At 44.2% G+C, this 27,957-nt stretch overlaps 1 protein-coding gene across 2 annotated transcripts; it reads right to left on the bottom strand.

Annotated features, from left to right (window-relative positions):
• Positions 1-613: 613 nt before the first annotated feature.
• Positions 614-27,957, bottom strand: LOC106607891 (centrosomal protein of 170 kDa protein B). Of its 2 annotated transcripts, XM_014205365.3 has the most exons (19): positions 27,581-27,957; positions 25,332-25,469; positions 15,987-16,076; positions 14,768-14,846; positions 14,568-14,626; positions 14,285-14,402; positions 12,555-12,671; positions 11,856-12,383; positions 10,478-11,754; positions 9,956-10,144; positions 9,594-9,717; positions 7,726-9,504; positions 5,466-5,724; positions 5,148-5,319; positions 4,171-4,308; positions 3,828-3,916; positions 3,612-3,705; positions 3,444-3,495; positions 614-3,250 (listed from the first exon to the last, which is right to left on the bottom strand). In XM_014205365.3, exons 2-19 carry the CDS (start codon positions 25,434-25,436, stop codon positions 2,994-2,996), a joined length of 5,526 nt encoding a protein of 1,841 aa, XP_014060840.1. In that variant the 5' UTR covers positions 25,437-25,469; positions 27,581-27,957; the 3' UTR covers positions 614-2,993. The 2 variants fall into 2 exon arrangements, with proteins under 2 accessions (XP_014060840.1, XP_014060841.1); XM_014205366.3 differs by lacking the exon at positions 4,171-4,308.

Below are 27,957 nucleotides of genomic sequence, written 5' to 3'. Positions count from 1 at the left end.
TCCGGTTGCCAGTTCACTTACCACCTGATATATCCCGTCAGACCCAGGATTCGAACTGGCAACCCTCCGGCTGCTGGCTCACCTCTAACTGTTAGGCTACCTGTCACCCCATGCTTTGTACACCTGAGGCAATATTAGGCTATCAATTCATAACATTATTGACAAAATTGGTACATTTCTGTTTGGTTGGGAATCATTGGACAGCTATTGTCAAATACAGTAGCAGAGATTGAGACTTGTCGGACTGGCCCAAGACATCTGTAAGCCACCGTGTGATGTGATGCCCATGACCCAAGAAGGGCAGGCATGGTTTTATGGGTAGGCATAGTTTAGTTTGATGGAACAGTTCTGTTACAATGCCTCCCATCAGAACAAGAATAATCTAAGATTTGACCTTTTGTTCCCAAGTCCTTCCCAAAGTGTAGGTCCAACCCACAATGCTAGTCTTGGAAATCCCAGACCAATAGCACTGTTGCATTCACTTTAAGCTGGAACATTAGACAAGTTGCCTCCCAAAATGGACCGTCTACTATCAATGTGATGTAGTGTACTAGTGTTATTGTTCTGTATGTCATCAACTTTTTGTTGAATATAACATCTGGAATAAAATACATTTATGACTGAAATCAGTTTATTACAAATTATATGATGGTACAAATCAATGTTCATGATGATGAACAAACTGGTCCATGACATCTATAAATATATTCAGTACAACAAAAATAATTAAATAAATCTGGAAGAACATAACCGTTTAATTTAGAAACAACATTGTAGCCTTCAGTCTGACCATAACCTCAGTCATAGAAAAAAAAACTTTTGACATATACCCAACAGATATTCACATAAAGTTTGGTTTACACTTTGCAGTAATTTTTTAAAGTTTTTAATACAGCTTATACTTGAGTTGCATGCATTGTAACAAAATGTACATTTAGAAGCAAGGAGCTCAATGCTGACATCACCCTTAGCAGCAGAAGTGACAATCAGCACGATAGTCAGATGTCTGTTCTGGGTAGATGACAAATCCATACATTCTCAATGGCTTCAAGGTCAGTGAACACCATGGCACTAATGATTGTTAAAAAAAAGCTTTGCTTTTAGCATAGATATGGTCTGTTGTAGGCTTAAGTACTTGACAGAAATCAAACGGATAAGCACTACCCTAAAACAGCCTGCCCTTGAAAGTTAAAACATTGCGAAATCAAAATTTCAGCCACAAGTATATATATTAATCGGCTTTTACACAGCATCATGTTCATACGGAAGATCTACGCTGCCGTCAAAATCGACTGAGTTTGTTTTTGCTGCTGTTTTTACTGCTTAATTAAAGGTACTGCTTTATTTTCAGTTCCACCCATGGGTTATGAGGTGTATCTCAATGAAAAAGTGCACATTTGGTGAACTAGCCTAAACCCAACTAAACTACATAATTATGGTACACATGCACTTTCACAAAATATTTTTTTTAAATATTTTTTTTGTCAGTTCTTATTCTTTAACTTACATCTATACAGCATTCCTCGCACACATTCCCACCTATCCCAGCTGCCTTGGCAGACGGCGGGAATAAACTGTGACATTGGCTCAGCACACAACAGATACAGAACTCACAAGAGCTCTTAGTGCACACACACCAGTGGAGGCTGCTGAGGGGAGGACGGCTGATGATAACGGAACGGAGCAAATGGAATACCATTCCACTGATTCTGCTCCAGCCATTACCACGAGCCCGTCCTCCCCAATTAAGGTGCCACCAACCTCCTGTGATATACACACATACAGGGGACAATAAAGAACTGCTCCATTCTACCTTTTACAAAGCTAGCACACTACGATACAGTCAATTTGGGACAATTTACTCATTTGAAGCATCTAGGTTAATTAATCGCTTCACTCTTGAATCCTCAAGCGTTCTATCCTTCAGACACACCAGAAGAAGCTACATCAGTACCATACTATCGACTACCCTGACAGAAATATAGTGCCACTGCCAATAACATGAAATCACAACCATAAAGCTTCATCATTGATACAGTGTCATCCAAAGCTTGGTAGAGAATGATCAAATGGAGGACTTAAATAATACCTCATAGTTGTTTGACCTAAATTAACAAATTCATTCATTCAAAATGACAGCATATGAAAATGTTTTGCCAAGTATGTTTTTCCCCTCCCTCTGATGCTGTTTATTGTATACTGTATTTATTTGGAATCTCAAACATTCTGATACACTATCCTAACATTCTGTACACACAACATTCATATAGAACACATCTTAAGAATTTTCACTATCAGACAATCAATTTGAAAAAAAGGAAGAGTGGTGTTCCGTTCATTCAGCAGTAGCTTTTTGTCAAGCAGTAAAATGTCCCAGTCACTCAGGAACATTTCATTAATCATATTTTACAAGACAAGCACAACACCACTAACAGCCTCTCTAATTCTGTCATACTATTGAAGCAGTCCAGCACATGTTCTCATGGACACCTAGTAGTGTTTTTAATATGATTATCATCACTATGGTAACAAAGAATGGGCAAGGATGTAGCCTGTCTTATCTTGGTCATCTTGCCACATCTAGCCTGGTTGCTGTCTGTTCAGCTATTACATTCCACTCCTTGCCACTCCTGTCATTTGGCAAATGACAGGAGTGGCTAAGAGCGGCATGTTAGCTGAAAAGACTGTTACCCAGACTAGGCCAAACCTACAGTACTGGGCAACCACACATCGCACATAGTAGAGGACAAGTAGACAAGGCATATGGACATTATTTTGTCCACAATCCACTTATTAAAGCAAGCAACAAGTTACCACTTCTTTTACCCAGCTTTGCCTACTTTTAGTTGAGCTTGTGCAATGTGGAAGAAGCAATTCTAAACAGCGGTACTCAGTTACACCTTTACCAGTCAAAACCCATGTACAGTATACTGTGTCATGATGGTTTTATATTATAACCATCAGGAAATGCTACAGAACCCTGGGATCACTGATCAGGCCACAACGTTTGCCCCTTTGTGTCCTCGAGTGGACCTCTTGGTGCTTTCGTTGGTGTTGTGTTTGGAGGTGGTGGGGCTGGTAGAGGGGCTGGCACCACGCTGTCTGTCCCCAGGCCCAGTGGGCTTACTTGGGGCTTTCTTCTGCCGTAAGGGGGACCTGGTGGCCTGTCCTGCAGAAGTAGCAGCAGCCACCGCTGCCACCTTAGGTTTCCCAATGCCAGTTCCACCGGGTTCCACAATGCTGTTGATCACTACAGAACCAAAGTAACATTCAGTGTTCTATTCAATTTTATTGGCCAACTGGATCATATGCTTTCAGCTTTATTTAGATGTTCTGTAATGCAGATATGAGGCCGTTCAGGACATGCAATTCAACATTACACTCCCAATCCATTTTTAGGAAGATTATAACAAAACAAAAAACGAGCCATGTGTAACTCTTACTTTCTAGTTGCTTCTGTACTCTTCTCAGCTCGTTCAGGATGGAGGAGATTTCCTGTGAGAGTAAAATTAAAACGATGACAATTAAACATTTTCCCATATATGATGACCTCAGTTTTACACCAAAATGTCTACCAATGTAAGATGTGTGGCTGGCTACAAATGTTGTACCTTATTTGATGTTTTCAGGATGGGTACTTCGTTTTCAGCATTGATCTTCGCTTCAATCTCCTCCCAGGCCTCAGTCTTGTTGTGGAATAAAACCCTGACAGAAAAAATACTAAGTATAATCTAACTGAGCCAAGCAGAGATGAAATAATGGATTAGCTCTTTTCTATTTAACAGAAACACAAGGTAAGAGCTCTGAGGTACATCAAGTTCCCTTACTTCATTTTCTCAGCCAGCTGTTCTGTGTTCTCCCGAATGGCCTGAGAGAGCTGAGAAACAGGGTTCAACATCAGATTGTCCAAAATCACCTGGAGGGAGAAAATGGCGGACGTCAAACCCTCAAGTATTCCCAAAGTAGTTTCACCCGCCTAAATATACTTTAGTCTAATTCCCAGCAGACCAAAACTAACTGCAACAGATCCTTTTGTGTAGCCTGAGTGCCAGTTTGTTTATGCATGAGCCAGCTTCGTTATAATTGTTATATTCCTAGGTTTCCAAATCATTGATAGGTAGTGAAAGTACTATTCTAAAAGGGACAAACAAGTGTTAACAGGAAAGTGACCTCTTCACGGTTCCACCGTGGCTTAGAGCTTGGGTCTTGGTCATTCATGTTAGGATCCAGGTCCATGACAGCGGTAGAACCTGGCGATAGTAGAACCTTCTGGTAGTTTAAGCTGGCTTCAGGGATATGTTGGACCAGCTGGAAAGAGAATAGAATCAGTGCATGGTCCGCACTTTCTGAACAACTGACATGACTATGACTACTGAGGGAGTCAGTGCCTCAAGGCCTTCTACTGTACTTCAAGGGCACAGCGAGAATAAGAAGTAAGAATATCTTTGTTTTACTGTCCTAGAGAAAAATCAACCAGTGTGACTAGTGCTTTGTGATCACATGCTCCACGGCAGCATGCAGGGGTGAGAGCAGTTGAACTGTGAGCAGTGAATTTTAGTTTTGCTGGGATACAAGCCGGAACAAAGTTACATTAGTGAAACGTGAAAATGGGCCTGTTACAGTGAGAGTTGCAGTGAAAGTCTGTAGTGAGACAGTGGCAGGCAGGTTTTATGGTCCTGAAAAGCTGTCACCATAAAAGGTCCTTAGAAACATAGAACATCCCAGTGTCATAAAATATAAGAATCTGTAGCTTGACAATCCAACAAAATACCAGTGTTTGGATTAGTGATGATAGCATGACTTGTGTGGGAGCAGGGAGGTGAAGGGATAGAAATCGAAACCGTTGCAGGACAATGAGAGACAGAGAGAGAGACTGTCTAATGTATCTGAGGTATGCACCTGAGATGGGAGGACCCCTCGCAAAGATGTATATGGCCTCTGTACAGTAGAGAACAGAGACATGCTCATGAGAATCTAAGACATGATAAGGGATCCTTTGCACTTGTCACTGAGCCTGTACAGAATAATCCCACAGGCTGCAGTGCCATTGTATTATGCATTGGAACATTACAACAGGATGGAAATAATGTGAGGTGCAAGCCAGAAGGGCATATTTGAAGTGCATTATGGGTAGTGGGCGGGCACACCTCTTCCCGGCTAGAGATGGGGATGGTGGAGGCGGGCCCGGGTGTGTTGGGTGCAGAGCTGGGGGAGGGGTTTGTGCCCATTCCAGAGGAACTCTGGGAGTCCCCGTCCCCCGCCACTTCATGGATCTCACGGGCCAGAATGGCAAGGTCCTTGGCCAAGTCCTGACTGAGCCTGGGAAGACACAAACACAAGTCACGACCATTTTAAAAATACATACGTACAGAACGCATGTTCCACAGCTTTCAATCATGAGGCTCAGTAGGTGGTTTCAGGTGATACACAGTCAACCCATAGTTAGTGCCATTATGTCAACCTACTTTGCTATCTCGGCACTGTGTGTGGTCCAGTTCTGGTAGTGGTCAGTCTCATTCTGGACTTCGTCCTCCTCAGTCTCCAGTGAGCCGGACTTGGACCGAGCGACTGCTGCTACTGCAGCCTTCTCCTTCTGAGCCCGGGGGGTCTGTGTGGCAGCAGACGTGTGGGAGGAGCGTTTGTGTTTGGGGGTTCCAGAGCTGGCCTCATATTCCTCCTCAGATGTGGAGGTGTAGTCTGAACCTTTCTGCCTTCGACGGGAACCTGCCAGAAAACAGCACGGTTCATTTGACCAACCTCATTAAATTACAGGATTATTCCTCCCAGAAATAATCCTAAAAACATAGTACACTCTAAATAAATTCTCAGATAGGAAGATCCTAACAGTAGACTAGTCATTCACATTAACAACATTATTCATTGCCAGACCTTTGGGATTACTCCACAATATTGATACTGATGTAATACACCATCTACAGTGCATTCGAAAAGTATTCAGACCCTTTACTCAGTACTTTGTTGAAGCACCTTTGGCAGTGATTACAACCTTGAGTCTTCTTGGGTATGACGCTACAAGCTTGGCACACCTGTATTTGGGGAGTTTCTACCATTTCTTCTCTGTAGATCCTCTCAAGCTCTGTCAGGTTGGATGGGGAGCGTCACTGCACAGCTATTTTCAGATCACTCCAGAGATGTTCGATTGGGTTCAAGTCCGGGCTCTGGCTGGGCCACTCAAGGACAATCAGAGACTTGTCCTGAAGCCACTCCTTTGTTGTCTTGGCTGTGCGCTTAGGGTCGTTGTCCTGTTGGAAGGTGAACCTTCACCCCAGTCTGAGGACCTGAGTGCTCTGGAGCAGGTTTTCATCCAGGATCTCTCTGTACTTTGCTCTGCTCATTTTTCCCTCGATCCTGACTAGTCTCCCAGTCCCTGCCACTGAAAAACATCCCCACAGCATGATGCTGCCACCACCATGCTTCAACGTAGGGATGATGCCAGGTTTCCTCCATATGTGAAGCTTGGCATTCTGGCCAAAGAGTTCAATGTTGTTTTCATCAGACCAGAGAATCTTGTTTCTCATGGTGTCAGAGTCCTTTAGGTGCCTTTGGGCAAACTCCAAGCGGGCTGTCGTGCCTTTTACTGAGGAGTGGCTTCTGTCTGGCCGCTATGCCATAAGAGCCTGATTGGTGGAGTGCTGCAGAGATGGTTGTCCTTCTGGAAGGTTCTACCATCTCCACAGAGGAACTCTGGAGCTCTGTCAGAGTGACCTTCGGGTTCTTGGTCACCTCCCTGACCAAGGCCCTTATCCTCCGATTGCCCAGTTTGGCCGGGCGGCCAATTATAGGAAGAGTCTTGGTGGTTCCAAACTTCTTCCATTTAAGAATGATGGAGGCCACTGTGTTCTTGGGGACCTTCAATGCTGCAGAAAAGTTTTGCTACCCTTCCCCAGATCTGTGCCCGACACAATCCTGTCTCAGAGCTACCACCCGGTTACTCAACACTGCACCTTAGAGGGTGCTGCCCTATATACATAGACATGGAATCACTAGTCACTTTAATAATGTTTACATACTGCTTTACTCATTTCATATGTACTGTATTCTATTCTACTGTATTTTAGTCAATGCCACTCCGACATTGCTCGTCGTCCTAATATTTATATATATATATATATATATTAATTATTTATATATTTCTTAGGACATTCATACTTATGTGAATAAGGTATTTCTGTTTTCTATTTTTAGTAAATGGCATTATGAGGTATTGTGTGTAGAATGAGGAAAAAAACAATTGAATCCATTTTAGGATAAGGCTATAAGTAACAAAATGTGGAAAAATTGAAGGGGTCTGAATACTTTCAGAATGCACTGTATGCATAATATGGGTCCAAATCTGTTTAACAATAATTTACATGCACATCAAAAAATAGCTGTGTGATGATGTACGGTCAGGAGCGGTGTTTCTATGGAAACGGCAGCAGGCAGCAGAGGGCATCATCACACTGATTCGTAGCGACTACACTGAGCTCCTACAGGACAAGGCACAATACAGCATACCTGCATGCATCTCACCAAGGACACTGAGTCACATTCATTATGAAGGGTGGAAAAGGTCACTTCAACTCAGTGTCAGGCTCTGTTTCAATAATCTGATGATAGAGTATATTACCTTTAAATCATGATTTACAGTTCAGGATAAAAAAATGTGTTCTCGGCAGTGCTTTGAGCAAGTTACTTGATGGTAACTGTGACAATAATACTCACTGGTTGTGCTGGAGTATTTAGCCCCGCTGGAGCGTGTGCGGGTGAGGAGCTGCTTCACGGGGGCTCCGGCCCCTCTTGTGGCCCCCTGCTTGGCCCCTGTTTCACCCACTGATGTTTTCCTGATAGGCCCAGTTGATTCTGCACTCCGGTTGGAGAAGCCAGGCCGGGTTGTAGGGGTCGTGGTGGAGGACTCGTTGTCACTAGGCGTAGTGAAGGAGCCTGTTCGCTTCCTGGGCATGGCCAAGATGTCCAGTCTGGAGAGGAGCTTCTTCCCATCAGCAGACACCTTGCTGGAGGCACCAATGTGGTCTGAGTTCTGGGACCCCCGGTCTGTCTCAGTTCCCTCGTTGTCAGAAGTCTCTCCCAGACGTGCCCTGCGCAGCATGGATGCCCGGGTGGGCCTTGGTGCTGACAGGCTGTTGGAGCGGATCAGTGCCTGCTGTGCTGCACTCTTGGCGGTCTTCCCATTGTCCTCTTTCTGTAGGGGAGCTATAAGCTTCTTGTTACGGCTGGTGGGGCGGGGACCGGTGTCATGGTCAGAGGCAGTGTCAGGCCAGTGCTGACCAGAACCCTGCTGGCCCTCTGATAGGTCCAGGGAGCCGCGGTTCCCCGCGCTACGCCGCATCTGGAAGCGCTTGGCCTGCTCGGCCTTGCTGCTGGAGTTATCACTGGCTGCCGCGTGGCTGCGGCGTTTCTCTGACAGACGCTCGCGGGCCGTGGGCTGGCGGTGGCCCTTCCCCTGGACAGATTGACCGGAGGAAGATCTCTCCTTCTGGAAGCCACTGACGGTCATCCTCTTCTTAGGGCCTGTGGTAACAGGGGTGTTCTTGTTGCTGACCAGGCTGACGGTGCTGGCTGTATCCACATCTGATTCCCCAGACAGAGAGTCGTCCATGTGACTGGAGGAGCCTCCTCTCTTAGAGCTGCGTCCGGAGCCTGAGGAAGGGAACGTGACCTCCAGAGAGGAGAGAACGGCGTCTGCTTCTTCCCTGAGGAAGGGCTGTGGGTCCTGGGCCGTCTCTCTCTGCTCCATGTCCCTCAAGGTGGGGTGACTGGAGATGTGTGGGAGCCTCTTGATCTGGACATCATCACTGGGTCGCTCCTTGGTGAAACTCTCCTGCCTGACGAACGAGGAGGACCCCAGGATGTCTTTACTGGGGTCTTTAGAGTCTTTGTCCTGCTGGGAGTGGAGGTTGGGGGCTGAGTTGTTAGGCTTTACGCCCGACCTCCGGGGCTCGTGGCTGCTCAGGTGCCTGATGAGGACGGTGGTGGGGGAGGTTTTGGCAGGAGTGTCTCGCCCCCTCTCAGGCCCCTGAGAAAGAATAGGGCTTCGGGCCAGGTCCAGCTTGCCTGAGCTGCCATCCTCAGACCCAATGTAAAAGGAGGTGGACTTGGTAGACTGAGTCGGAGACAGCTTATCTTGACCCTTATACTGAGGTCCAGTGTCCCCGGGCGAGGTAGCTCCACTCTTCCTCCCCTGGCTCTTCCTGGTCCTCTCCAGCACAGAGCCATCGTCAGAGCGGCTGGCGTCACTCAGGCTGTCTGGGTCTACATCGTCCTGGACACAAAGACTCTGGGTGTTGTCCTGATGCCGGGGCGTACCACTACTCCTCTCCAGGGTGGGTTCTGGGCCGGGGTAGATCAGGATGCTGGGGGTGAGGCTCTCTGGCTTGTCTCTGTCTGCAGGTGGAACCTGGGGAAGCAGCCTCCTGGTCCTACAACTCTGGCTACCCTCTAACTCAGAGTTATCCACGCTGTGGCTCGGTATCAACTGCACATCTAGGAAAGAGAAACATTTTAATTCTGTTTTTTTTCTGTTTTGTCACATAAGTTCTGAGCAGAGAGGTCAGTGGTTGCAGATATCTCACCTCCCTCTGCAAATTCCCCTTGAGGTGGAGTAGAGCCCGGTTCTGCATAGCTGTCTGCCAGACTGGCCCAGCGAGAAACCCACTTAGGCCCCTCCTCCTGTGCTGCATTGTTAGCAGACTGCACCTGAAACAGTGGAGGAAACTATAAGGGGTTGCATACAACTATACAGAGCACAACGTTGAAGGATAACTATAATTTCAATCTCCTTCCAACGACAATCCTTACATTGTAATGAGAGGCACTGTAGAAGCCAAAGGGAGTATCAAGGAAGGACAAATAATAAACGTGCATAGGTTTGGGGTGGAACATGCAAATGTATTAGATCCCTTATTTCTCCAGTAGCGTAGGACGGTGATGTTACCTGGATGGGGCCTGATGGGGCCCCACTGAGGGTGGCTGGGTTAAAGCCATGCATAGAAACTGCTGCCATTTGATCCACACTGCTATCGTCACTAGGCCGAAGCATTGCCAGCTCGTCCTTGCCATCATTAATGATGGGTCTATACACTCCGGCACCACTGTACTCTGGTGAGTCGAGGACCCCAAACACCTGTCAGGGAGGGACAGAGCATGCATGAAGTAGGTAGGAGAAGAGATTGGACAATGGGGCTTTGCAAGGGGAAGAAGGAAGGCTGGGTTGGGAGGGGGTACTGGGTAGGGGAAGGATGTTCGAAGCATGCGTCCGTCAAGGTATTGTCATCAAGGCATTATATGGTTTATTGTAGAATTATACCACTTGTTAGAATCGTAGCATTTAACGTCAGAATCCAAACAGTTGAAAAGCGAAATGTGAAAAGGTCCACCATCAACCAAAAAAAAGTAATGGTGGTGGCAGAGACTTTAAAAATGGAGAATGAGTAACATCTGGCTACTACAATCTCACCTGGTCGATCATGTTGCGTGCCTCCTCCACCTCTTTGTCCTGGGACTCTGTTTCGATAGTGTATGTGCCGGCATCACTCAGACTGTCCTCTTCCTCGTTTCTCACCACCCTGGAGGCTTTAGGGTCCACCCCACGCACCCCCAGACCCAGGGGCATCGGAGGGGGCAAGGAGTGGGCTGGGGAGGCAGTCTGGACAGGGCTGAGGGAGGGGGGGTGGGAGATGGCTAGGACTGGGGAATGAGAGGCAGGAGTTGGAGAGTAGGAACGTGGCGCAGTGGGTTGCAAGGGGGTGGAGGGATAGGAGACGGAGGAAGGGGGGTCTAAGGGGGGCGGAATGCGGGTGCGAGAGGGTGACATCACCATCACCGGGGGAGCGGACATGGGAGGAGGAGACGTCTTATCCCTGGTGGGAGACAAGGCTCTGTGGACTGTATCTTTCATCAGGAACTCTGCTGCAAACTCCTGGGCTAGCTTGGTCTTCTTCCCCACACTGCCAAATGGCTTGATGGTGATGCCAGAGGAGGTGCGAGAGGAAGGCCCAGAACCGGAGGAAGAGGAGGCACTGCCTCCACTCAGGGGCTCCTCCGTTTTCTCCCTCTTCAGGGAGCTAGACCTCTGGGACCCGCCGTGGCCCTTCAGAGGAACAGTCACCTGCTGGGTGGGAGGGATGTGGCCGTGCATGGAGTTTGGCCTCTCCCCACCCTTCCTCCGCTCCAGCTTGGCCTTGAGGGCGGAGTAAGAGTCTGCGTGGGCAGGATTGGCCGTGAAGGATTGCGAGCGTTTCTTGCGCGGGTTGTCGTCGAAGAACTCTATGATGAATGCTTGCTGGGTAAGGGGCTCCTGGGGGCCGGGCTTAGAGGGACCCATGGTGGGGGAGCGAGCCTCAGGCGGGCTTTGAGACAGGGGCCTCTCAGGGGCCACAGGAGAAACTGGGGTCAGTTTGGGAGGCGAAAACTGAGGCTGAGGCTGAAGTAACCTTTGTGACGAAACTGACTGCTGCAACGGAACTGACAGGACTGTCTGGTGTGACTGGACTGACATAACTGACTGCTCGGACTGGATCAATTGGTGTGACTGGACTGTCTGCTGTGTCTGTTGTGACTTGACTAATTGGTATGACAGCAGTGTCTGTTGTGACGGTTCTGACAGCTCAGACAGGGAAAGCTTTGACTGAATCGAATGTTGCGACTGGACCCGGTGGTGTGACTTGCTTCGCTTCCCTTTCCCTAAGACCGGGTCCTCAGAATCACTCTGGGTCCCATCGTCATGGTGGTGTCCTAGAAACAGAACCATTCAAACAGCAAATAAGGGACAGGAAACAAATAAACAACCCCTTACAGATTTCTATAAAAGATTTATCTAAAAGTACCCCTCTGACCTTTGAGGCTCTTGATGTTGACGGCCTGGTCACTCTTGACACTGTAAACATCCTCACACGTGGGACGTCTCCTCATCATTCTGACATCACTGTGCACCAACCAATCTACCACCTTGCACTCAGCTGACATCACCTCAGTGGGTGTGGTGGCCAGAGTTTTCCCGGACGCCTGCTGCTGCTGCTTCCTCTGGCGCGAGGAGAACTTGGTCACGTGGTCCTTGATCTTGATCTTGCCTGGCGTGCAGTCATCAAACTCTATGGTGAAGGAGGCGTGGCTCTGCACCACAGGGGGACTGGGTGTGGTGGGGGTGGGAGGGGCTTGGGCAGAGGGCGTGTCTGTGTCCTTGGTGGGGATCTCATGGAGCTCTGCCCCCAGGGACTTGGGATGCAGCTGGAACTCTTTGGTAGGGATCTCAAAGTAGCTAGGCTCCCGGTGGTAGGAGAAGATGGACTTGCCCTGATTGTCTCTGTACTCTAACAGGGAGCCATTCACCTCTGGATCTAAGCCTGAACCTTCTTTTGGAATCTCTGGAAACGGATAAAGAACCAATTAGCACCAACAAGCAAATTAAAGGACAACCACAAACCATGTTTTGTTAATCTCTATTCCCTAAAAAGGAACTGGAAACATTTTCACTTGAAATTGACAAAGTTTTAAGAGTATTTGAGAGAAAGGACCTCTAGTAACGTGGGACTGACCTGGGTGACCCTCCTCTGGCCTGTGTCCCTCACTGTGCTGTCCTTTGCTGGCTGCATCCTCCTCCCCCCACCACGAGGGCTGGCCATACAATGGGGTGGGTCGGGAGGTTGGAGCCTCTGAACATGCACGGAATCACACAAACACGCACGCACACACGTACGTATGCAAGCACACACATTACACACACACATTACACACACACACACACACACACACACACACACACACACACACACACACACACACACACACACACACACACACACACACACACACACACACACACACACACACACACACACACCACACACACACACACACACAGCCAAATGAGAGAGGAGTAATTATTTCGGAACTGCAGCAGTCATCCATCTACTATTGGTCCACTGGGAGTTTAGAGGAAGAATATTCAAGGTTTGTCTTTACCCCACTAGAATACATCAAATCACCAGACTGCAGGAAAATGATAGAATCCATCTCTAAGCTAGATACTATGGGAGCACTGGTAGCAAACCCAAATGAAGATAAAGTATGTTAGATATCACAACCTATGGACCCATTCTTTCTTCAGTATCAGATTTATTTAGCATTCTTTCTTCAGTATCAGATTTATTTCACATAACCTATCATCATTCAACCCATGTTTCCACTCAGGGTTTCTTTTTATACCTTTTGATGCTAATCAAGACAAGTGCTAACATCAGACAAGCATAAGGCGTGTTATTTATGACACAGTATTTCAACCAGTGTGTCCAACCCATCCAGTGGAAGTCCTTTAGGCAGTGTTTATTCAGGGTTTTATCTGAGCACAGAGGCTGCAGTAAACAAGGAGATTAACTCTGCGTTGATTTGAGTGTGGATTCAGCTGTATTCCAGTGATTTATATGTATGTCATCACAGCATCGCAGGGCAAGCAAACTGTTTTTCAGGGACAACACATCAGCAGGAGAGGGCACAACGCAGCCTATCCTGATAAAGCTGTTGAATCAGCGTCCATTAGTCAATAGGTAATGTTTATGGCTTCTTGGATGAAATGACCCTCTGGCAGAGAGCTTGACAGGGGTATACCAGTGTGAATAACATAGAGTAACATAGAGCAAAAATCAAACAGGCCGTAAGTGCTGAACTGTGACTACGGGTGCTGCAGCTGTCACCATGGAGACGTTATGTGACCAAATGCAGCCGCCAGAGGGTGAGAGGGTGGCAGAGAGCGGGATGGAGGGCGAGTGAGGGAGGGGTGACAAAGAGGGGGAGGGGAACATGTTCTGACTGAAAGAGGTTGAGCTGATGCTGACATCATAGTCAAAGGACAGGGATGTTTTTCTTTTCTTTAGAGGAGCAAAGCAGGGCTAAAATACTCAAGATCCTCACACACCATACCATTCCAGGTATTATTGAGTCACAATTGATAAGCAGAATGATCAAACCTATTCAATCTAGGATATTCTGCCAAGTTAAACAGCTGTGTCATTAAGCAGTGGCATGATGAAGAGAAAGCAAGCAAGGTCATGTTTAACGTAGCATGATGTCCTAATTCCCAGAGTTGTCATGAGCTCAAAGATAATATCAAAGCATGTAGCTATCCAAACAGGTATATCAATATGAGCACTACATGTATCTAGACCCCCACCCCAGTACGCGATGAGCTTTGTTGAGAGAAAAAAATATACTGAGGGAATATATGGTGGAATAGCATTTAAACAGGTTTGAAGCCTTCACTATCACTTACCTTGAGACTGAGATTTCCTTTCTGTCTTCTCTAGCTTGGACTTGTCATCCAGGTGCTCAGCCATCTTCCCTTCTGAGGCCTTCAGACCCATCTGCAGCTGGCTGGTGTATTTCTCGTGCTGAAACAGTAGGAGGCACAACACAACTCACAAAAAAGAACACACTAAAGATGCCAAAGAGAGTAAAGTGAATTGATGGTAGACTAGAACTGTCTGAAAAGCTAGTCCAGGTTAGGGTTTAGTGTTTTATTATAGTTGATGTTAGCATTAGCATAGAAAGCTGACCTTGAGTGCCTCCTCTGGGACTTTGTGTTGGCTCCTTTCCAGGATGTACACATGGGAATGTAAATACTAGGTTAAGGCAATAGCCAATCACATCACAGACAAACACTTCAATGAAATGCCAACGCTGATGTTTATATGGGTTATTATGCATACACGGCACAAGAATTATGCATTTATGACATGAGTGAGAAAAAGGATATCATATCCGAAGCGAATGACATCAGACAGTTTGAGGGTGATGTAGGTTTGGTCTGGGATCCTCAGGTCATTCACAAAGGTCTAGAGGGGAACACAACATAGTTGGTTACTGTAAACTGGAGATATTGAATGAAGACAACAGTCTCCATGAGGTACCTGGATAGACACTGTGCACCACTCATCCACCTTCAACAATCAACACACGAGCAAGAATGTCAGTGGTATTTCAGTCCAGTACAGAAGAGTGACTGTTTGGTTAAGGCCAGGGCAACCTAGTGGCAAAGCCCACTGGACCACATAGAAAGAGAAAACAACTGGAGATGTAATGATGCACAACATACAGGCCCTGAACTAAAAAATGCTAGATCTTTTTTATTGTCACATACACCAGATGGGTGCAGTGAAATAGGTTGTTTTACAGGGTCAGTCATAGTAGTACAGCACCCCTGGAGCAAATTCGGGGGAAGTGCCTTGCTCAAGGTCACATCAACACATTTTTCACCTTGTTGGCTCGGGTATTCAAACCAGCAACCTTTCGGTTACGGGCCCAACGCTCGAACCACTAGGCTACCTGCCGCCCCAGGTAGTTACAGACAATTAGATACAGGCCCTTAGCCTAACTGTAGCGCAGTGTTAGTTTGACATGATCGATCAGTGGAAGCTACTTGGAATGTTTCCGCCTACTACGGAGGGAAGTCTGCATCAGCAGCAAAACAAACGGCTCTCTGAAATATCTAACAGCTAGCCTCCTGCTCCGAACCAAATATTTCCCATCTCACAGCACTAATCTCGAGGCCTTTACCATTTTAAAGGAAGATATTTTCTTGACTGTTCAGTAAAATGGCCTCAGCAGCACTTTTGGACCGCAGTTGTCATGTTGCATGTATGTAATCATAACAAGTAAAGACACAGCATTGACATTATTACTGCACAGTAGCCTACGTTTCAGCGGACAGCAAAACAGAAACTATCTTCATAGGACAGAGCTTAACCCTGCTTCTTTTAGCTAGCATTAACTTACATACGTAGAAGAGATAAGTGCCATTAAGTGCTTGCTTAAGCTGGTTATCTATGATGCCAGGCTTAGAACTACTTAATAGAATACTGAAACATCTAGGGCCTGTTTGATATAATTCTGTCTTTGTGTATAGTCTTTGTACCAAAGACAGAAAGTAAAACGACTTAAACGTTTCCCTGCCCCTCCCTCCCGTGGGTACTCACTCCATTGAGGCTGCCCAGGTCTTTGACCAGGTGCTCGTTTGTAGCAGGGTTGTAGTTGATGACGGCATGCTGCTTGTCCACACTTCGAGACTGAAAGAGAAAAGAGAGAACCATGGATGGTTACTTAAAGAGTAGGTTTACTTCACCTGTGCCCTACAATTATAATCTATTTTCAAATAATGCAAAACTACATGAATAAGTACCATTATTACATATATAGGACCGTGACTGGAATTCCTCACATTTACTTCTGCAGTGATACAATTTGCAAGACTATTTTTACTACTCAGCAGTATCTCCATTACTCATATGGAGTAAGCAACATGTCAATACTGTGTATGATACTCAATACTCTCATGCTTGGAAGTTTATGGGAACAGGTGCATATGTACAATACTTATTCTGCACTTGATTCAGTCCCTATTGGAACCAGTGGAACTGAACCAAGTGCAAACTTGGGCCAAGAAGCTATGTAGCTCAACTACATGTGAGGGAAAGACTTCATTCAATACAGTTCACCATAACACGCCTCATCAAACTAAGCCACGTGGCATCCATTTCACCACACGTGTTTTATTTTGTTTGTGAGACTTGACTATGCAGAGTTAGAGTACTCTCGCAACCATATCCCCATTTAAAGATAAATAATTCAATTATAGCGTACTATCTAAAAGCCTTGTCGCGTTCTGTGTCTTTGTCTCAAGAATGTGAGAGATGCATGGCCAATAGGCCTCTACAGAGGTAAGTCAACTGGAGGATGACTCACTAGACATGGCTGGTTCTGATTATTTCTTCATTTCTTTTTTGTATTTGTATTTTTGTAATAGTATTGCACTGTTAGACACATTAGCATTTCGCTGCACCCGCTTTAACATCAGCTAATCTGTGTACCCGACAAATAAACGATGATTTGATTTACATGTAGATAATGAATGGTATCTCGTGGCGTTTGGTGAATTGTATGAATGATGAGCAAAATATACTCTACATTCACATCCTCCTACTAACTATTATGCCTGAACAGAACGTCCTCATAATGAAAACCGGTGATTACCAGCGACTGAGCTCTCTCTCTCCTATTTACCTACTCCAGCATGACACTTCAAACAGGGCCAGCCATACAGCGATCTCTCTCATCACAGGACTTTCTGTTGAAATGCATGTCTTTATTCATCCCTCCCTCCATCCCTCCATTATACGGACTCACACGCCAACTGAATGTGAACAACAAAGGTCAGACCCTAGGAGGTGCCGGGCTGTGCAGTGTGCACTAATGCAATGGCAAGCTTTGTCTTGATGGTCAATCATAAAGAGCAGTGTTTGTCAATACATTTCCCACCAACAAACCAAGTTCATGAGTACAGTACTAAACAGTGGGCCATGTCAGTTGAAAAAGATATCCCTACTATGATGCGTGATAAGCCTAGACAGTGGAAGGAAAAGGGAAATGCTACAATGGGGTCTCTTCCAGGAAGTGAAATGGGTCAGCGACAAACTCAACCACCTCATGACAGGAGTCATCCTCCAGACAAGTATCCAGAGAGCTTCGGACTGTGACCTGAAGCATTCTGCCTAGCCAAGTTGCTGGGTTAGTTGCAAAAATCACTGTTAAACACATAGTGATGAAAGACTTAGTGACACTGAAGCCTGATACAATAGACAATGGATGGTAGTCATGATCCACCTCAGATGGGGGCCCCATAAGACTGAACTAAATACTATATGGCAGTCATGGCACTAAAATGGCTAAGGGTCCACAATAGCAGTCTCTTAAAACTGTATCACAACCGCCCGTGATTGGTAGTCCCATAGGGTGGCGCACAATTGGCCCAGCGTCGTCTGGGTTTGGCCGGTGTAGGCCGTCATTGTAAATAAGAATTTGTTCTTAACTGACTTGCTTAGTTAAATAAAATAAAAATTAAATAAAACAGTACCTTTTTCAACAAACATTGTATCTGATTTGAATGATTTATAAAATCATGACAAATAATCCAGTTAAATAAAATGGTGTAGCTGCACCAGTGTGTCATATATACAAAACAGTGTTTTGAGCTACACAATTCCATCCTTGTTGCCAGATGTATGAGGTAGCTTTCACCTCTAAACAAAAAGGGGGATGATGAATAGTGCTGGCCTCAGTCACAGACACTGCTGTGCCTCGGTAGGTAGGACAAAGGCCTATTATCTGTGGCCAACAATATGGAGGGGGTGTAAATTACACACAACATAGGGAAGAGAAGGCCTTTCTCCGCTACAGAGGGGTCCAGGAGGATGAGGAGACTTTAAGTGCAATTTTTCACAATACAAACTGGGTTTAGATACAAAGAGCAGGTGAGGAAGCATTAGTTCTATAACACAATGTTATACTGGGATAGCAACAGGCCCACCATTCGCCGTGTGAGGAAAAAGTCCACCTCAGCTGTTGCTATAGGCAACGGCTGGCCAGATCAGAGGAAGCTGCAGGGCTGACAGCTCTGCATCGTCGGGATCTCCAAACTGGTGCCACGGCAACTGCCAGGGACTATATATATATATATACTGTGCTCTAATGGCCTCTTTTTCACTGCAGTTCTGGTTCAAGACTTTTGTTGACAACTGGATGACTGGTTAATCTTTCTAAAGGTGTCTTCCTCTAGTAGCAAACCAGAGTGTATCTTTTGTATTGAAATCCAGGGGTTGATTTTTGGAAAATCCAGGGCTGAGGCTTTGACTGACAAAAAGCCTGACACATATAATAGAAAAGCCAATAAGAAAAGCGTCTATTTCAAAGTCCAGTCGTGTCTTTCACAGTACAGTTGTCTGAGCTATGCAGTGAAATGGAACATCAATCTGGCTATAAATAGCAGTATGTAAATCACACTGTTACTGTTCCACCCACATATCAATAAGGTAGTGATCCCCAGCCGACAGACAGAGCACTAGCCCTAACCGGACTACAACCAATTTCGACATACAGTACACCATCTCATTAAACATCCCAATATCCCTTTGTTGAGAGGCATCTGCTTCCTGATTTCTGTGACGCTTGATGCCCATTTCCCCTTCTTGCTGCCCCTTCCTACAGTATGGTAGTCAATCAGATTGTTCTAAAAAAGGTTTTACCATAACACAGCCCATGCACCCATCATTTTAGAGGGCCTTCAGAAAGTATTCACACCCCTTTTCTTTTTCAAAATTGTGTTTGGTTACAGCCTGAATTTAAAATGGATTAAATTGAGTTTTTTTTTTATCACTGGCCTACACACAATACCCCATAATGTCAAAGTGGAATTGTGGTTTTTGAAATGTATTAACATTTATTCAAAATGAAAAGCTGAAATGTCTTGAGTCAATAAGTATTCAACCCCTTTGTTATGGCAATTTTGAAATATGTTCAGGAGGTAAAATTAGCTTAAGGCTGCAATATGTAACTTTTTGGGCGACCCTACCAAATTCACATAGACGTGAGTTATAGATTTGTCAGTCTCATTGAAAGCAAGTTTAAGAAGCTGTAGATCTGTTCTATTTGCTATTTCTATGCTTCCTATTCTTAAGTTTTGTTTTTCCATCTTTTACTTTCGGTTTTGTACACCAGCTTAAAAAACAGCTGAAAATACAATATTTTAGGTTATTGAAAGGATTTTTTTACAGTGGTTTAGATGGTACAATGATTCTCTACACTGTATTCTACATTGTTTGTTTAGTCACATAAACTGAAATTAGGCGAACTAATAGAATTTTAGCAGGAAATGGCAGAGAGAGTTCTGCATATTGCAGTTTTAACAAGTCACATAAGTTGCATGGACCCACACATACAATTAACGGTAAGGTCCCTTAGTCGAGCAGTGAATTTCAAAAAATAGATTCAGCCACAAAGACAAGGGAGGTTTTCCAATGCCTCGCAAGAATGGCACCTCAAATCAAATCAAATTTATTTGTCACATACACATGGTTAGCAGGTGTTAATGCAAGTGTAGCGAAATTCTTGTGCTTCTAGTTCCGACCATGCAGTAATATCTAACAAGTAATAGAACCTAACAATTTCACAACAACAACCTTATACACACAAGTGTAAAGGAATGAATAAGAATATGTACATAAAAATATATAAATGAGTGATGGCCGAACGGCATAGGCAAGATGCAGTAGATGGTATAGAGTACAGTATATACATATGAGATGAGTAATGTAGGGTATGAAAACATTATATGAAGTGGCATTGTTTAAAGTGGCTAGTGATACATTACATCAAGATGGCAAGATGCAGTAGATGGAATGGCGTACAGTATATACATATGAGATGAGTAATGTAGGGTATGAAAACCTATTGGTAGATACATTTTTTTTTAAAGCAGACATTGAATATCTCTTTGAGCATGGTGAAGTGATTAATTAGACTTTGGATGCTGTATCAATAAACCCAGTCACAACAAAGATACAGGCGTCCATCCTAACTCAGTCGCCGAAGAGGAAGGAAAGCAACCGTTCAGGGATTTCACCATGAGGCCAATGGTGACTTTAAAATAGTTACAGAGTTTAATGGCTGTGATAGTTTTCTCCTATCATTGTAGTTACTCCACAATACTGTACAGAATAAAAATATTCCAAAACATATATCTAAAGTAATACTGAATAAAATGTGGCTAAGAAATTCGTTTTTTGTCTTGAATAAAAAGTGTTATGTTTGGGGCAAATCCAATACAACACATTACTGAGCACCACTCTTCATATTTTCACGCATAGCGGTGGCAGCATCATGTTATGGGTATGCTTGTAATCGTTAAGGACTGGGGAGTTTTTCAGGATAAAAAAGAAATGGAATGGAGCTAAGAAAAATTCTAGAGGAATCATCACTGGGAGATTAATGCACCTTTCACCAGGACAATAACTTGAAACACAAGGTCAAATCTACACTGGAAATGCTTACCAAGAAGACAGTGGCCGAGTTACAGTTTTGACTTAAATCTACTTGAAATACTATGGCAAGGCCTACAAATGGTTGTCTAGCGATGATCAACAAACAATTTGACAGAGCTTGAAGAATTTTGAAAAGAATAATGGGCAAATGTTGCATAATCCAGGTGTGGAAAGCTCTTAGAAACTTTCCGAGAAAGAGCTGTAATCGCTGCCAAAGTTGTTTCTACAAAGTATTGACTCAGGGATGTAAATACAGTTGAAGTCGGAAGTTTACATACACTTAGGTTGGAGTCATTAAAACTTGTTTTTCAACCATTCCACAAATTTCTTGTTAACAAACTATAGTTTCGGCAAGCCGGTTAGGACATCTACTTCGTTCATGACACAAGTCATTTTTCCAACAATTGTTTACAGACAGATTATTTCACTTATAATTCACTGTATCACAATTCCAGTGGGTCAGAAGTTTACATACACTAAGTTGACTGTGCCTTTAAACAGCTTGGAAAATTCCAGAAAATGATGTCATGGCTTTAGATGCTTCTGATAGGCTAATTGACATCATTTGAGTCAATTGGAGGTGTACCTGTGGATGTATTTCAAGGCCTACCTTCAAACTCAGTGCCTCTTTGCTTGACATCATGGGAAAATCAAAAGAAATCAGCTAAGACTAAGCTAAAAAATTGTAGACCTCCACAAGTCTGGTTCCTCCTTGGGAGCAATTTTCAAACGCCTGGAGGTACCACGTTCATCTGTACAAACAATAGTACGCAAGTATATACACCCTGGGACCACGCAGCCGTCATACCACTCAGGAAGGAGACGCGTTCTGTCTCCTAGTGATGAACGTACTTTGGCGCAAAAAGTGCAAATCAATCCCAGAACAACAGCAAAGGACCTTGTGAAGATGCTGGAGGAAACAGGTACAAAAGTATCTATATCCACAGTAAAACGAGTCCTATATCGACATAACCTGAAAGGCTGCTCAGCAAGGAAGAAGCCACTGCTCCAAAACCGCCATAAAAAAGCCAGACTACGGTTTGTAACTGCACATGGGGACAAAGATCATATTTTTTGGAGAAATGTCCGCTGGTCTGATGAAACAAAAATAGAACTGTTTGGCCATAATGACCATCGTTATGTTTGGAGGAAAACGGGGGATGCTTGCAAGCTGAAGAACACCATCCCAACCCTGAAGCACGGGGTGGCAGCATCATGTTGTGGGGTGCTTTGCTGCAGGAGGGACTGGTGCACTTCACAAAATAGATGGCATCATGAGGCAGGAAAATTGTGTGGATACATTGAAGCAAAATCTCAAGACATCAGTCAGGAAGTTAAAGCTTGCTCGCAAATGGGTCTTCCAAATGGACAATGACCCCAAGCATACTTCCAAAGTTGTGGCAAGATGGCTTAAGGACAACAAAGTCAAGGTATTGGAGAGGCCATCACAACGCCCTGACCTCAATCCCATTGAACATTTGTGGGCAGAACTGAAAAAGCGTGTGCGACCAAGGAGGCCTACAAACCTGACTCAGTTACAACAGCTCTGTCAGGAGGAATGGGACAAAATTCACCCAACTTATTGTGGGAAGCGTGTGGAAGGCTACCCGAAATGTTTGACCCAAGTTAAACAATTTAAAGGTAATGCTACCAAATACTAATTGAGTGTATGTAAACTTCCGACCCACTGGGAATGTGATGAAAGAAATAAAAACTGAAATAAGTCACTCTACTATTATTGACATTTAACATTCTTAAAATAAAGTGGTGATCCTAACTGACCTAAGATAGGGATTTTTTACTAGAAATAAATGTCAGGAATTGTGAAAAACGGAGTTTAAATGTATTTGGCTAAGGTGTATGTAAACTTCGGACTTCAACTGTACAGATGTCAAGGGTGTGTACGGGAGGCGAAGTCAGGTGCAGGAGAGCAGAGTCTAGTGAACAGGCGCACTTTAATTCCGTTCCAATAATGACAGCACATAAAAACAATAACGTGCCAAAAACACGGAACATAGCAAAAGTAAAGCGCCTGACAATATCCACAATACAAAACAAACAATTACACACAAAGACATGGAGGGGAACAGAGGACTAAATACATGCGGTAATTATGGAATGAAAATCAGGTGCGTAATGGAACAAGACAAAACCAATAGAATATGAGAAATGGAGCGGCGATGGCTAGAATGTCACGGTAGTCGAAGGGATTAGACCAAGACGCAGCGGGTTGCGTGCTCATCATCATTTTATTTATAGGTGAACATGAAAAACAATAAACAAAGAACAACAGTTTCGCAGGCTATACACAGCAGCACACAGCAAAAACAATCTCCCACAAAGGGACAGGTGGAAAACAGGCTCCCTAAGTATGACTCTCAATCAGAAACAACGATGTACAGCTGTTCCTGATTGAGAGCCACACCAGGCCAACAAAGAAATACACAACATAGAAACCCTAGAATACAAAACAAGAACATAAACCAAAAACCCCGGTGCACATAAATCCAACACCCCTCTACATACACACACACCCCGAACCATATAAAACAAATACCCCTCTACCTAAATACATAGCCCAAACCACATGAAACAAACACCCCCTGCCACGTCCTGACCAAACTATAATAACAAATAACCCCTATTACTGGTCAGGACGTGAAATAGAAAGCCGATGACTTCGATCGCCGAACTCCACCCGAACAAGGAGAGGAGCCGACTTCGATGGAAGTCGTGACAACATATGTAAATGAGATATTTCCGTATTTCATTTTCAATACATTTGCTAAAATTTCTAAAGACATGATTTCACTTTGTCATTATGGGGTATTGTGAGTAGATGGGTGAGATCAAAATAAATGTAATCCATTTTTAATTCAGGCTATAACACAACAACATGTTGAATAAATCATGGGGTATGAATCCTGGGTGAATTTGGAGAATTAAATTTTTTTTCAAGAACTTTAAACAGCTTTTTTCTGCAATCTACTGAGATAATCATTATGCCGAATTCTATGTAAAAAATATATATATATATACATTTTCTGCCTAGGTTCGTTAAGCATACCTCGTTGCCTGTTTACATTTCATTTTAATGAGGGTGTCAATCTGAGTTTTGTAAATCCCACATCTCAATATTTTACACTAACATGACTAGGATATTACATCCAAATTACAACACAGTGCATGTGATCATAACACACATCATCAATACAGACACATATCATAGCATCATAATTAATACACAAATAACATATTATCATAAGGTGCCTGATTACATTTAAATCAAGTCTTTTTCTGCATATCTAAGCATACCTCTTGATCAGTCTGTATCCACCTGACTGGTGGTTGTTTTTTTAAAGAAACTAAATATGCTTCTCTGCTAAAATCGTGTTCAAAGATTGAAATGAATGTGAGTCTTATTTAGTACATTTAGTAATTACTTCCTTTTCTAAAGTCTAGCAACCTTGCCAGATAGTTAGACAAGCTACTTGTCAAGCTACAGCCTGAAATGGCTTGGTAGCTAATTATGAGGCTGGGAGATTGGGAACCTATCTATCTAGCTAGCTAAATCCATCTTCATAAAATTGCTAGATGGCTAGTATCTAGCAAACAAACATTTTTGTTTTATTTATTTATCAAGAAGGAATGAATAGACTACATAGCTTGATACAATTAATTTACAAACATACCCCCTGTGACTCCTGCCCATTACAGGCAGCTAAAATGTAAATCAAACGCTGTGTGTCACTCTACACTCTCTCTTCTCCTCCACTGACAATACTGCACGTACTAGAGTATCTAGCATCCTGCCTTACGAGGGAGAATAGGGGGGTAATCTTTGCCTGGTCCAGTCAGTGCCCCCTCCACAAAATACTGCTGACAGATCTTTTGATGAATAATTATGATAAAACATGGGCTTGCAAATGAAATGGATCGAGAAACACTGGTCTATGCTACTGCACTATACAAACACACGCACAGGTCAAAGACTGTTTTTCCTCCAGACAGCAAACTTTGACATGATGGGATAATAACTGAGCATGCATTCTGAGGGAGGATAGCTAGAGACATCTTCTGACTTTTGAGCAATTTGTTGTCTTTCATGCTACACAGAGGAAAGAGACAGTGGCTGAGGAGGGCTGAAGAGGGTTGTCTGACTGGGTGGACTACTCACTGTTCAATGGGCACAACTACCAGAAGCTTTATCTACTGCCCTGCTCTACTTCAGCCACAGACATCATCTCTGAATGATCTTAGTAGTCACCATGTTTTACACACAGAGCTCTCCTCTTCCTCATGAAGAAGAGGACTACAGAGAATACAATACCAGCAGACAATGTTCTCTCTAGTTATCAGTGCCTGAGGATAAAAGTATGCATTTGATTAGAGTAGCATAAACATCAAGCCTTTAAGGTCTTCAGTTTAGGGCAGGGTCACATCACCTACCTGCAGCATGAGTTCACAGTCCTCCCGGCCCACAAAGATCATCTCCCGTGGGAGGCGGTGGCGTGTGCCAGAGCTGCTGACCAGGAACCATGATGTCACGCTCATCTTTACAGGCCCCCTGGGAAACCCCTTTGCATCCTGGGACACACAGGGGACAAATACAGTAAGTCAGAGTAGGACACGTGGAATGTACAGTACGGTATACATTCAGGGAGGTGGCCATAACCATCGGTCCACAGACCAATTGTCCCTTAAAATATGTTTCAACTTTTTGCCATCATAAAAGGGATATATTGGACAGATCTCTCCATTACACAGACATTTTGTGGCACATATTGATTGTTTACATTTATTGTTCCATTGTTTTGGTGGTAACACACACAGTGCTGCACACTGCCAAGCCTTGTAGATACCGCTACATCAGCAAATACAGTTCAATGATGGCTAGAGCATTTCAGAGCACTTCATCCACTCAACCAACAAACAATAAATTGCTTATTTCAATGCTTTTTCTGTCAATATACATTGTACATCTATCAGCACACTGTAGGCCTAGCTAGCTATGTATTTATGAGGGAGCAGGACACCAATTGATTGACCTGTTATTTGACTTCACTGGCTCACAAAACATTCCCAAAATGCTATGCAGGATGCTGATTCACAGGAAATGACATGAGAAAGGGCGGTGGTATTGGTATCATTGAAAAATCAATGGCAGACATGCTTGGGTGGAAACATTACTATTTTTAAATGACACCATAATTAATAATTCGGTGAGCATGATCAATAACTACTGTCTGTGTGCCCTTTGCACTGGTTCAATGTCACCAACAGGAAACGGTACTGTAGCTAGGGCTGTGGTGAAGGTAAGCCCAAAGCCCCCTGGGTAGAAGTCAGATCTGATATGTCACAGGGCGCTTTGGTACTGGTGCCAAGGGATGTGAAACTGAGAGCGGCCAAGATGCTACATGTGGTATCAAAAACACTCGAACCACACCCTAGACCAGGGATGGCCAGCCCTCTCCTGGAGAGCTACTGGGTGTTCAGGCTTTTGTTCCAGCCCTGTTCTAACACACCTGATTCCACTCATCAGCTGCTCATGGGGACCTTGATTAGCTGAATCAGGTGTGTTAGATCAGGGGTGTTAATACTGCTAGGAGGAGATAGCAATACCGCACAGCCATTTCACTTTGGAATAAATGGGGCTTTGATAGCAGCAAACAGCATCAGATGCCTTGTAAACTTAATGAGAGCCTACAGTATGCCCAGCAATGGACAAATGTGGTGTTGCTCTGACACCAAAACAAAGATAATTTAGGCCCTAAAGACACCCAAAACCATATATACTGTGTATACAACCATATATACTGTATATATATACAACATAACAATGTAGGCCTATATGGTGATAAGTAAGCTATTATTAGTATGTTATAAGCCTTATCCTATTGACTAGCACATGTTAGGCCTATCTCAAATGGAAACAATAAAACATATTTGTAAATATATTATATTTAATATTTCATACTTACTTATTCATAAACACATTTTATTCATTATTCATACTGAGAATACGAATCCCATCAATTTCCACATTCCATTACAGGCCAGTGTCAGTAGGCTATAGGGTGCACGTGATTCAACATTTTCGTCTGTAGGCCCTACTTGAAACATACAGGCTAATTGAATCACCGTCCCTGTTACGTTCAAACTCAATCTAAATGTGTTCTTGAGGCGACCCGTTTATCCAATACGAAGGACAGTGAAAATTCAATCCAATGCATTTAATTTGAGAAATAACTCGATCAGATAGCGCAGCTGTGGTCCCGAATGCTCGCATCAGGGATCAGGGAGAAGCCGAGACGACTGGATGATAATGATGATGCTATGTCTGCCTTATATGCCTAGCCCTATTGCTATTTCACATAGGCTACTACGATACACTGTATTGATATTTACACATCCTAGATAGGGCGCTATAGCCTAATATAAACAGAGGGTTCCACTGTCGGAAATGCCATGGACAGAATGCTTGGATACAATGTAACATAAAAAATGCGTGTTGAGCGCCAATTCTAGTCTGTAGCAGGCTGCTGGCCCATTCATTGAAGCACGGACGAGCTAGATCTTTCTCCTTTTAATCCCAAATATATCCGCGCCGACCACACCAAAGATAGGCCTTGGCTACTGGCATCATAAACCAACGTCATTTTCTACTATAGAAATCCTCGCCCAGTCATGCGACCTACCTACAATATTCCAGATGCTGCTCCCCACCAGAAAGCAACAAACGATGTCACCACCAAATAGACAGCAACAGCCTTGGCGCAATCCCTTGATAGTTTGTGGTCAAATGTGGCTTGAAATCATTGTCGTTATGCGGGTCCATGTGTGAATAACATGCGAACTTCGGGTGGGGATATTGATGCTGTTGTAATGGCATTTCTGTCTGTGACGGAGAGTCGCCGACCGTGGACCAGCGCCGCCTCCAAGCTCTCGGCAGGTTGTTGACGCAACACGACCAGAGGCGAATATCAAACGCTGCTTTTTCCGGTGGTGCACCTGCTGTAATGTAGGCCAAATACAGGAATTTAGCTATGTCTATTTCAAATAAATATTATCAAGC

Source organism: Salmo salar, chromosome 06 (assembly GCF_965601325.2).
Source record: "Salmo salar chromosome 06, fSalSal1, whole genome shotgun sequence".
Classification (NCBI taxonomy): Eukaryota; Metazoa; Chordata; class Actinopteri; order Salmoniformes; family Salmonidae; genus Salmo; species Salmo salar.
Note: the sequence above shows the minus strand (reverse complement) of the source record. Positions and strands in the feature narration are given on the sequence as shown.